The 13,414-nt window shown below is 35.5% G+C and overlaps 1 protein-coding gene across 1 annotated transcript; it reads left to right on the forward strand.

The window, feature by feature from the left end:
- Positions 1–9,434: 9,434 nt before the first annotated feature.
- LOC145003949 (AT-rich interactive domain-containing protein 1-like) lies at positions 9,435–12,533 on the forward strand. Its single transcript, XM_078962847.1, has 3 exons — positions 9,435–9,565; positions 9,938–10,598; positions 11,559–12,533. The coding sequence occupies exons 2-3, from the start codon at positions 10,218–10,220 to the stop codon at positions 12,327–12,329; spliced, it is 1,152 nt and encodes a 383-aa protein (XP_078818973.1). The 5' UTR covers positions 9,435–9,565; positions 9,938–10,217; the 3' UTR covers positions 12,330–12,533.
- Positions 12,534–13,414: the final 881 nt, after the last annotated feature.

Genomic DNA, 13,414 nt, shown 5'->3' on the forward strand with positions numbered 1-13,414 from the left:
AAAAAGAACGTCTAAATCTGACTTCGTATGAGAAAGTTATGATTTTTCAAAGTTTCGACTTAGCGGAATGCAGCCCAAAGTTCGAATATGAGATCGAGTGATTTCTAGCCGAAACAATCTAAATGAGAATTGAAGATCTGGTCGATAATAATACAATAGTTAAAAGACAAATGAAAACGGACGTCGGATAAAGGAGTTAAGAATTTTTAACATACTTTTCCTGTCCTGGCCTGTTAAAAATATAATAATAAAAATAAAGTCAAAATTAGCCAACGAAGTTTAAATGAAAGTTGTAGAGCATAGTCTCACCTACGCGTGGGTATAAAGAACATAAAAAACAGAGCTCGTATGCGAAAGATACGAATTTTAGAAGTTTGGAAATGCGGAGTACGCCCAGCGTACTCATGGTTCATGGTCTGGGTTGGGCCACGTCGCACTACTCCACCACTCAAGTGTCTTGGGTCTGAAGCCATAACGCATCCGATCCAATCCACCTAGTATGCCCAGTGTACATGTCGACGAAGAAGTACACACCGCATACTCTGAAGTTACACCTAACGTAAATCAGGGGTTCAGCCCCTATAAATAGAAAGTAAGACCTTCGGGTTTTATTGCTAATTTCCACTTCTTCACCCCTTTTTCTTTCTTCTACTTTAAGAGAAATACCCCCTAAGCCCCAATATCATGTCGACTCCCGAATCAAGTCCCGACGCTCCGAAGATCCCGAGAAGAAAAGAGTTTTCGAGCCGAAGCTCTGCCCGCGAGAAACCCGGTTTGTAAAAATATCCCGGTTTCATCAAAGAATACTACTTGAAGAGCCGTAGTGCTATCCGGTAATCGTCTTATCAAGTGAGTGTATAGTTACTTTCATAAAAACGATTTTAATACAAGTATTGGTTGAATGTATTACATCTATGCTATGAATAAGTGAGTAGTCACTTTCTTCTAACACATAAATATAAAGTACTTGCTATGAAAAACGTGCTATGTGTTTATGTATTGTTGTTTATTTGAGATGAGTGTGGAATGGATATTTTATATAGTTTTTAAATGAGTTAAACTGTATATGTATTTTAAATCTACAAATATGTTAGGTAGAACATGGGTAGATGAGATAGTTGGTATGTGATAAAAGATGAGTGGGATAATGAGATAAAAGGTGATATAGATATTGAGGTAAGGGTGACAGGTGAAAAATGAGTGAAACCTTTACCCAAGCGATGACCCCCATCATTCAGCAGAGTATGGATGACAACCACGGACTATTCTAGAGAGTCTAGTGGAACACTAGCATGCTCGCAACTTGTAGGTGTTGTGAACTTGATGTTCACCGGTGCACTCTAAAAACCCATTGACACGTATTTCGAGAGGGGTCTTGAAAATGATATTGTCAATAAACGAGATAAATTTGTTATTAATCTGGGAGTATGGATTAAGACATAGTTAATTGTCCCTAATCCGGGAGTATAGATTGGGCACAGTTTTAGATCCGGGAGTATGGATCAAATCAAGAGGTTAGTTTTAGATCCGTGAGTAGGGATTAGGTAAAAAGGAAAATTTTGATACGAGAGTTTAGATTGTGTCATTGTGAGAATCGATGGGGTGGGATAAGAGTTGTTTTATATGGTTAAATTATATAAGTTTGTGAGTTCTAATATATATATATATATATATATATATATATATATATATATATATATATATATATATACATATACACATATATGATATAACATTATGGGTTGAAAACCCTATATGCTCACCATGCTCCCAAGCCTGACCCACCCAGTTTCCTTTGAATTACAGGTAGTGGCACAAGAGCATAAGTTGGTTGACACGACGAGAGATTTTGGATTATAGACCAGTAGTTATAAATAATTTTTGTAAGGTCTATTTTATACTGTTCATGTTTTGGGTCTGTATTGAAACATGACATCCCGAGATTTTGTTATTTAATGAAAATACATTTCTTTAAAGAAATGTTTTGATAAATTCTGATCACATTTTGTTTTGGGAACAAATTCCGCAACAGTTTTCTTTAAACGATTACTCTAATTTTAAAACAAAGCATAAACAAATCGGTCATTTCTGACCATGAAATTGGGGATGTCACAGATTAAGTCCTTAATGGGTTAAGTGAGAAACACTTAACCCTAATTGTCATTTTATGTAAAACCCTAATTTCAGTTGGACTTTGAGTTGGGCCTTTCTATTGGGCCTAGGTGATTAGGATAATAATGGACCATCCAAGAGCAAGCAAACGTACTAGAATAATTTAATGGACTTAGGGTAAGGCCCATATGAGGGTTTGGGCCCAATTTAGAAAATTGGGCTATAGTTTGGACCTTGATGGTTATATGATATTGAGCCATTAGAATGCCAAATGTTGGACTGGACTAAATGGTTGGGCATTTGATCAAGACCATGTAGACACTTGGGCCTAATTAGGAAAAGTGGGCCATAAATGGGCCATAGTTGGGCCTTGGTCCATTATTAGAATTTTGGGCCTTTTTATTGGGCCTTGAGCTTAAATGGGGTAAAGCAGTCTTTTACCCCAGGCATTGACTTATGGGTATATGTGTTGGAATCCAATTATTGATTAGGTGTTATTTTGATGATTGATAGATTCGGGAATCTATCATCCAGTAGCTAGGGTTTTGTCAGTAGGACTTCAACAGTGAGAGGTGATTCTTTCTCCAGTAGGAGCGGGTCTAAGGCACCAATGCTGACCTATTTAAGTAGTAGAGTATGTTGGGGTTAGACCGATGCAGTTTATATGTTTCCGGACATCGGTCCAATGTCGGGGCCGTCCCTAGAAGTAGTTATGTATGCTTGATGTCTTTGTGATTCATGCATGTTTATGTGTTATGTGTTATATGTTTCGGGCTTTGGTCCGATGTCGGGCAAGCCCGATGCAGTATATGTGATTAGGCTAAGGCATCATGAATCAGGCAACTCTAGCCCTAATTTTCTGAAATACCCAGCCTATCCTCTAGCATGCATGTGACATCCCCAAAATCACGGCCAGAAAAGACCGATTTTGTTTATGCTTTATAAAAATCAGAGTACTTCATTTTATAAAAAGGTTGCGGAATTTGTTCCCTGTAAAACATGGTAAATACGTTATTAAAACATTTTCGAAGAAACGTATTTATTTCATTTTAAAACATTTGGGATGTCATCGTTAATACAGGAACATAAGCATAAACAGAACTTACAATTATTCACACTAGTGGTCTACATCTCTTTAAATCTGTCAGTGTAATGTCACTTCATATCAACACCTGTGGTATAAATAAACTGAGTGGGTCAGGTTGGGAAACCTGGTGAGCACATAGGGATTTCAATCCCACAATGTTATACCATATATATAGTTTAAAATTCACAAAATATACAATTTCACCATACATATATATAAACAACTCTTATCCCACCCCGTCGATCCTCGCAACGAGGCTATCCATACTCTCGGACCTAAGATTAGTCGTTTTACCTACTCCATACTCTCGGATCAGAAATGAACGAATTTACCAAATCCATACTCTCGGACTAGGGACGAATGACTAATCCATACTCTCGGATTAAAGATGAATGATTATGCCTAATCCATACTCTCAGACTAGGGACAATAGCTAATCCATACTCTCGGATTAACGACGAATGATTATGCCTAATCCATATTCTCGGTCTAGGGACAATGACTATGTCTAATCCATACTCCCGGATAAGTGACATATACTAACTTCTATTCTCTGAGTTTTACTCACTTGTACTCGTAAGAATATACTACCCAATATTCCTCATTTTTAATTTAGGTCTACTCTTTATCCTAAATTATCAAATATAATCAGGTATGTTCTTTAACACGAATTTCAAGCAACATCAATTAACTCGCACATAAACATATAATTAATACTTCAATCAATACTTGTATTAAAATCATGTTCATGAAAGGGACTATGCACTCACCTGAGAAGGTGGTGACTCGGTACTCGGACAGCGCTTCGTTTACTTTAAAATAATTTCCTTCGACGAAACCTAGTATTATCACCAATAGATTTTAGTCTATTATTCGCCGAGACTAATTAATAGTCTAGCTATTATTACTATTATATAAGCGTTAAAAAAATACTTACATAACCCATAATAATAGCCCAAGTATTTATTATATGTTCTTAATAACGTTAATATAATTAAATAAAAACTATATTAAAAATAACATAGGCGTAGCTCACTTACAGCGGGTTTTATAGAAAACCAGACTTTGCTTGGAGCAGCGTTTCTGAGCCGAAAATCTCTTCTTCTCGGAGCCGTCGAGCACTCCGGGGCTTCCGCCTCGTGCTAGGGAGGTTCCCTAGGCTTTTCGGGGGATTTCGGGGCTAGAGAGAGGTTCTAGAGAGAGAGTAAAGAGAAGAAAGAATGGGAAAGGTGTGAAGAAAATGAGGGTGGGAGAGGTGGTATTTATAGGGTGAAAATGGCTGAACTTGGTGCCACATGTCACCATCTAGTGGCAAGACTTGGGGAGAAAGCAATGGCCAAGATTGTGCCACATCACCCATTTTCGCACAACACACTTCCGACTTCTAAAATCCGTAACTTTCACATACGACCTCCGTTTTTGACTTTCTTTATATCCACGCGTAGGTAAAAATAATATCTACAACTTTCATTTTGACTCCGTCGGCTAATTCTCGACCGATCTTAAATTTAACAGTACGAGGCGTTTAGACTGTTAAATGACCGCGAAGAATTCGTAACTCCTTCATACGGACTCCGTTTTCGTCTGTCTTTTTACTGTTGAGTTCCGATTAATGAGATCTTCAACTCTCATTTATTTCACGTAAGCCAAAAACCGCTCGAACTAAAATTCGAGTTTCGGGCTGTACACTGCTAAGCCGAATCTTAGAAAAATCATAACTTCCTCATACGAAGTCAGATTTGGGCGTTCTTTTTATCGACGCTCTTAGTTTAACATATTCTACGACTTTTGTTTAAATTGCTAAGGCTAAAAAGCCTTCTATCGTAAATTCACTATTTACGTCTTCCGGTGCTGTGCCGGTTTTGCCGTAAAACTTCAGCGGGCCATAACTTCTTCGTTATAACTCGGATTTCGGCGTTCTTTATATGTACGGAAACCTTGTGACATATTCTAAAACTTGGTTAAGACTATTCATTCTAAATAATCTTTTGTCGAAAAGTCATTTTTGACCCCTATTGCCTCTAAATTGACTAGCCCGGATCTGCGGGCGTTACAATGCAGCTCTAAAATCTCATAAATATCTCATAATATAAACAAATAATGGTATTTTGGGAAATCACCATTCAGGCTCTGGCTGATTGTACACACTGCTCGATCTCGTTTTCTCTTTAAAACTCTTACTCGTTTTAGAAAAATCATTTCTTTTTAGAAAATTTTCTCAAATCCTCAGTTTGAGTTCAAACATACCCGAGAGCACATCTGAATCCATCAAACCAAGGCTCTGATACCAACTTGTAACACCGTAAATTTTCAAGCAATATTTTCATTTTTTTTAAATCACATAAATCTCATCAACACATATCACAAAATCCCCAAAATGTCAAATTATCAAAAACACATGTTCATAGTTGTTTGAATAAAATCCAGAATCCTCATAAACATAACTCCATCTCCTGTGTACAATCGAGCCGACGCCTTCCCGTGATCCTGAGAAGTACCTGAAACACATAACACATAACACGGTAAGCACGAAGCTTAGTGAGTCCCTAAACTACCACACACATCTCATTAGCCTCTCGTGGCTATATCTCGAATAAGACCCTCCGGTCAATGTGTCTTAGTGGAACCCTCCGGTCCCACAACTCGGGTGGACCTTGTGGTCCTATCTCAACAATGCACAAGATAATATACAACATAAATCACAAGACATAATACATGCTATCACACGTCTCAATATAAGCACATAAGATCAGCGTATACAAAGAGTACTATAACATCATAAGTCACAAAGACAGTATGCATAATTACACATATCACATTATAAACAAATAAGACCCTCCGATCAATAATGTACTAAGACCCTCCGGTCAATAACACGAATAAGACCCTCCGATCACACATAAATTACCACATAGGTATGTATAGTGAGAAGACTCACCTCAGATGGCGAAAAATCGTATAAATGTTGTTGTATTTCTGCCTCTAACAAGAGCGCCTCTTATTCGTTCACGACTCGCACGGTGGCATTCCCCGCTCCAACGGTTGGTCACAGTGGATCTTCCATCGTCTCGTTGCGTCAGGTAGCAAGGTATGTTGTAGTGGTGCACATCGGCAAGGCAGCAAGTGGCGGACGGACTTGGTGTCACATGCGGCGGTTGAGGAAGCTCCTGGAGGGTGGCAGCTGAAGAAAGAGACACTAGGGTTAGGGTTAGCCGACAATGCAACTTGAAGAGGGAGGGAAAATGAGCACCGGGTCTAAACCCGTGTTCATTCAAGCTTCGATCCCAAAATGTCCAACTTCAGTCCCTCCTCCAGATTTTGTTTTCAATCCAAGTCCAAAACTTACCAAATAGCCCCTGCCATCAGAATTCTATACAAATTAAATCCAGAATTTACAATTTAGTCCTTGCTTCCCAAAATCTATTCAAATTAAATCCCAATAATTTACCAAGCAGCCCCCACCTTCATAAATATTTACAAACCACTCCGGAACTTACACTTTTAACCCCTGACACCTAAAATTATTACGGTTAACTCATCGAAACCAACACCTTGCTAAATTTATTAATGATTTTTGGGTTTCTATTCATATTAACCATTGTTCGTTTATTTATTTAATATACACGGCGTTACATTATATATGTATTTTATATAATTATTCACTTTTGCTCAATATGTTACAAAAGTTGTAAAGTCTCATAAACCATACTTATATAGTTTATTGTTAAAGTAAAATTGTACCCGTTATATATATATATATATATATATATATATATATATATATATATATATATATATATATATATATATATATATATATACATGATAATAACATAGTGTATTTGTACTTTGTTTTTCGTAGCATTGTGTTTCTAGTCAAAACCTTGTATGTATATGTTTCGTAAATTTGGAAATAAAGTTATTTCATAAATTAACATTTTTGTATAACAAGTAACAAGACATTTTTAATCATTTTAGATTTTAACATAAGCTCTCTTGTGTTTTACTTGTATCCCCCCCCCCCCCCCCAAAACATAGAAAAATCTTGAAAATTATAGCGGTATGAACTCATCTAGAGTGTGTTCTTGGCTGGATAACAAAATGATGGGGATGATCTTCAAGTTAGAATACGTGAAGGTGTTCGTATCCTATGAGTATTTAACACACGATATTGTGTGTAAATTAGTTGAACTAATCTTGAAAGTGATATAAAAACACTAGATTAAACAAGAGAACTTATCAAAATCCTAAGAATTAACTTGAAGAATAGTTTCCTGGAGATGTGTTGATCTTGTTTCTGGAAAGGAAATGTATGAAGTTTTGAAGACGTAAGAACTCATTCTTTGAGAGAAAAGTGGGAAGTTTAAAGAGGGAAATGAGAATTATGAATGGTGATTGCGGCCATATGTATATATATGAGGGTAAGGGTGATGTGATGTTTGCATTGGTTTGTATAATATATCACATTGGGAAAAGGACCACCGAAATAGGTTTGTGATTTCGGCCTAAGCATCATCGAAATCACCTTTAGACCACCGAAATCACATGTGATTTTGGTCTAGGTATGATCTTGTCCTTGACTGATTTCGGTCCTTCGCATGTGATTTTGGTTCTTCACAACCGAAATCTCAATGTTTTTGGGTCCCAAAACCGAAATCTCTAAAGCAAGGCATATGTTCATGCTTTATGTCATAACTATTTGACTTTTGTTTAACTTGCTTTAACCCAGAATAGCCGGTTGTCACAATGACCAAGGTGAAAGCTTTTTACCTCCTTAAGCTTCCTAAGCTGCTCAAAATGTAAGATCCAGAAGCTCTTCTTCGTTCAAGCTTGATTCCTCATCTTCCTTGTAGCTAACACACCAAAAGGATGGTGTTTAAACACTCACAAACTCTAAAAAAACACACTCTAATGATTTTAGGGTTTTCAGGGACGTTTGAGGGTGAAGGAGGCTGGTTAGGGTGAAGCCCAAATAAGATAATGAGGTTTATATAGGTCTTAAGTCCGAAAATTAGGGTTTGAACGTTTGTCACGTACGCCCCACGTACCCTCTGGTACGCCTAGCATACGTTCTGGCCCTCCGCTATCATCCATGCATGGTATGCTAAACGTATTCTTGAAGTACGCCTAGCATACTTAAGGGATCTTTATGCAATACTTAAAATTTCAAAGGTTCAAAGGATAATACCTGATCTAGAGTGTTACACCTATACCAACAAATAACTATTTGTTCGTAAGAAATATCAAGTCTTTGATAATAAGTTTGTCTGTATAATGCTAAACGTGCTTTGTATAGTTTTATGTTTTCTAAATGTAGATGAGAAAATCATTAAATTCAAGTAGCAAATACCATCCATGAAGATAATTTCTCAACATGGTTAAGAAAAAACATGATGGTTCTACAAATGATGGAAATAGCCAATGATAATTCGTTTTTCTTTAACTCCAAAATCTTTGAATCCGGAATTACGGGTAGTGCTTTTAAAACTATCAAAGATATTTTCTAATTAGTGTAATTAAAAATGATAAAAGAAAATTTGTCATCTTGTTCTTAACATCCTCTTCATAATCTATAATTTTGCGACATTTTATAAAATCCAGATTGCAATAGACATGTGCTTTTATATATGAGATTTAAATTATATATGAAAACATTGTTCATCCTATTTAGATAGAAAAAAACCCTATTGATTTATGAGTTCATGAAGACAACCGCGTTTTAAGAAATTCTTGTTATAAATTTGTTGTTCTTAAGATAAAGACAAAGATAGTGTGTTTGAGATGTAAGCAAAGATTGAATGAAACTTTTGGTGCTCTTAAAAGAAGATGTTGTGATGATACATGGCCACCAAGATTTAACAAAAAAAAAATGTAAAGAAATGTGATATAGCTTGTCAAAATAATATAACTAATAAAAATATATTTAGATACCCTAAATGTTGAAATAAACATCAAAAAATAAAGAAGAATTTTCTTTAACCACTCCTTCCTCTTCTTTTATTTTCTCACCTTTTTAGGGCTTCATTGTAAGTGATAACCCATAGTTTATGGGCTCAATACAATTTTTATTTTTCTCAATACTCAACCCATATTTGACTATAAAACATGCTATTTTCATAGAGTGAAGACCATATACAAAACCCTAATCCTAACCCAACGCAACCATTAAACTTAGTTAACAAAACCATGGTTGGATTCAACATCCTTAGATTATAAGTATTCTCTATTCACTATATTCTTTAAAGAAAAAAATCCCTAGTGTCTATTCCTTAAAATCCCTCTTCCATAAATAAAATCCAAAGGGGGGCTAAAGGGAATGAATGGGATAGAGGGCAAAAGACAAGCCCCTACGCCCCACAAAAACTGGTAATCTTTCCCTCTCTCTTACATCTAGAAATTGATTGATTCTTTTTGTCAAAAACTGTTGAAGATCTTGAAAAGTCTCCTTGCATATACTCAATACACTCTTGGTTTTATTAGCGAGAGAGAGTGTGTGGGGACTCCGAAAGATAACCTAAGTTTTATCCTATTTCCATGGCCTAGATCAATATCATCTTCCCGCCAAAAAACTCATAAAAACCCTTACATTGTTGGATAAAAACATTTGCATAACTTGTTTTCTTCAGATTTTTTTATTTTTTTTTTTCCTTTTCCGAGATTTTATTTACTCGCTGTTAGATCAAAATATATAGTGTATGTGATATGCTTATTGGGTTTGAATATTTGAATCAATGGCAGGGTTATCAAAGCAAACATATCGGTCTGCATTGGATTGCTTTAGAATCCTACAACGGCTTCACGAAAATGGGGATTCTATAAGACGCGGAGAAATTGATCACACGCTTCATAAATTGTTCTATCGTCTTGTACATTTAAAAGAGCTCTATTACAGTTATTTTAGGTCGTTTTTCATTGTCGTTGAGATTTGATTGCTAAAGGATCTGGGGATTTATTAGATTGTTTCAAAGAGTTTCAAAATAGTTTCTGTGAGGTATACAGTACACTGAAGATAACATTCATGGATCTAAATCTGGATTTGGAGCGGTTTTTCATAGATGTTAATATGAAAGATGAAAAGAAGTGTGTGGGTTTTAAGGATGTTCGAGGTAAAAACTGTGGTGTTGGTGAAAAATATGGTGTTGTTAATGAGTTATGTGTCGGCATTTCAGAAGATAACAAATTGATTAGAAAGAGGAAGAAAGAGTGTTATCTGGCATTGTTGGATTGGGTGAAAAAAGTGGCTATAAATCCTTGTGATCCTGCAATTGGGTCGTTGCCTGAAAGGTCTAAGTGGAAGGCTTATGGAAATGAGCATTTATGGAAACAGGCTCTGTTGGCGAAAGAGGCAATGTGTTTGAAGATTAATGATGATTCGAATTCCAAACAATCTATTTGGCAGGTAATTCATAATCCCCTTTCAATTCATTGGTTATTGTGCTTAACCAAATCTATTATCATTGCACAGTTTTATTTGTTGAACTTGGTTTCATGTTGTTAATGATTTATACTTTATATGTTTTATGGTTTAATATCCAAGAATGTAGTTACACTTACATTAGTGATCCTAGAAACATGAATGCCAAGAATTTAGGGCACATTAAGGGTATTTTAGGTATTTAACCACTTCCACTAACCTATGTGCCTAGTTAAAACATTGCATTTATATTAGAGGGTATAGTACTGTTATAATTACAATTAAGTTAATAGCATTTGATTTGGGTTCACTACATCTTTTTATTTTTGTTTTGGTTGAGGGTATCTTATAAAAATCGACTTTATCTTCAAAATGTACCATTATGGCCTGCTATAGCAGGTTTTGCCGGTTTTGGTTGCGGACAATTTAGTCAATTTGGTCATTTTTAAGTTGTGGTGTGCAGTGGTTTCAACTTGGTTGTGGATTTTGATTTTGGAAGATAAAGATTAAATAAATATAAAAAGTAATATATACTTCATATAAAATAGACTAAATGAGAAGTGAGAACCTTCAAAATAAGTTGGTTGCTAAATACGAGACTAATAGCTAAACCCGGTTGAATGTTATGTTTATTAGAGAGTAATAATTTGTAGACTAGTAGCTAAATACTTTCATATCATTTGTATATTGTGTTTTCAACTCTTTTCTTTTCAATACATTGTTCTTTGATTCATTTCTTTTCTTCTGATTAATACATTATACTTTAAAAGATGTATCCAATTATAGCACTAAAAATCGATTTGTATTTTGACAAGATTGTTACAATTGGGTAGATTTTTAAAGTACGATAGTATACTACTAAAAAAGAAAAAAAGTAAGGTGCTATACAACAAATGAGTGAGAGTACGTTGCTATTTCTTGCATAACCCATTTTTATTTTTGTAGAAAAAGCAAAAGATGCATCCAGACATGTACGAGGATCAAACCAAGAAACTGATACCGAGATGCAGCCAAAGAATCATTATCGCCAAAGAAACCCAGAAAATATTTCTATCGAGAAACCCAAGCCCAAACGTTCTAGAATGTTCCGGGTCGTTTGACAGCTCGAGTGATGTAGATGACAAAGATTCCTTATGGGCCATGAATTATAGGAAAAAACGAATCCCGCTGGGTCGGTTTTTTCAGGCGGAAGTTCCACAATGGACTGGGGAAACTTCCGGAAGCGAAACAAGGTGGCTTGGGACCCGCGTTTGGCCTTTAGAGAGCACCGAAAAAAGAAACGGTTTAATCGAAATGGAACGAATGGGAAAAGGGAGACAAGAATCATGCGGGTGCCAGTACATGGGATCATTAGAATGTGTGCGGTTTCATGTGTCTGAAAAAAGATCGAGGGTTAAACTTGAACTGGGGTCCGCTTTTATGAAATGGAAATTTGGAACAATGGGTGAAGAGGTTTCGGTTGCCTGGAGTCAACTTGAAGAAAAAAAGTTTGCAGATATAATTAAGTCAAACCCCGAGTCTTCGGGTAGAAGTTTTTGGGATGAACTTTCGGTTTATTTCAAGAATAAAAAAAAATCGGTTTTGGTGAGCTATTATTTTAATGTCTATTTACTGAGACGTAGGGCCCACCAAAACCGGTCTGATCCAAGTAATGTTGATAGTGATGATGATGAGCTTGAGAAAGTTGGGCGTGAGGTAAAATTTTCAAGTTTTTGAAGGTTGACGTTGAAGTTTCGTTGATCCATATTTGGGTTGGTTAAAAATGTGAGAATTTTGGGGCAAATTTTTGAAATTGTTTTTGTTGATGGGTGTAAATGGAAAAGAAGCATAGGTTGTTGAGGGCTTTGATGCTTGCATGTTTTTGGTACATTTATTAAAGTGTAGGCAACATTGCTTTGTTACTCTTGTTTTTGGTTATAATTTTTGGTTCTATACTTATATATAAGTTTTAGCCTCAATTGAGTAGGATCAGTTCCAATATATGTTTTGGATGCCCTTAAGGTTGATTTATTCGATACAAACGTGACTAATTTTTACTGGAGGAATAAAATTGACATTTTCTAAAGCGTAGGTAAAAATGTTCTAGTTAGTCCAGTCACACTTGTTTTTGCGAAATAGTGTCTTTTTGGTTCTTGTTACAAAATAAACAATGTTTGGTTTATAACAAAAATTTTAAAGGGTGCAAAATGAGCCTTTGGGATGCGTCAACATATTGTTACTTTTTTGTTTTTATCAGCAAGTATATTAATATTAGTTAACCTCGTTGAATATAAATAGTTGAGGAGGTCAATACAGTTTGAGTTGTTTTGATTGGTTTATACATGTGAAATATTGACCAATTGCACTTTCCGTTATGTTTTTAACTCATACTCATATGTAGGGATGAGCATTACAACCATCGGAACCGAACCAGAACCAGAATTGGTAATAAGGTCCGGTTACCCGTTTTCCATTTTTATGAAAACCGGTCCCGGTTCTAAAAATCGGGATCGGTTTAATATTTTTTCCGTTTTAAAATGCGCATAACTCACTCATATGAAGTCTGAATTATTTAATTTTTATTCCAACATGTAATTTGAAGTTTATAATTCATTTTTTACTATACAAATATATGTTTTTGTTAGATATTGAATCAGACACATACCCCGACCCGAAAGAAAGAATATGGATGCTATGTTTTTTCTATTTAAAGTTTTTTTTTTTATTTTTTTATTTTTTTATTTTTTTTTAAATCTGCTCCATTTTTTAAAATGTGTATAACTCATTTATATAAAATCGCTATCACTTATTTTTTTTCCAGC

The sequence above is a fragment of the Lactuca saligna genome, chromosome 7, assembly GCF_052625555.1.
Source record: "Lactuca saligna cultivar CGN05327 chromosome 7, ASM5262555v1, whole genome shotgun sequence".
In the NCBI taxonomy this organism is placed as follows: domain Eukaryota; kingdom Viridiplantae; phylum Streptophyta; class Magnoliopsida; order Asterales; family Asteraceae; genus Lactuca; species Lactuca saligna.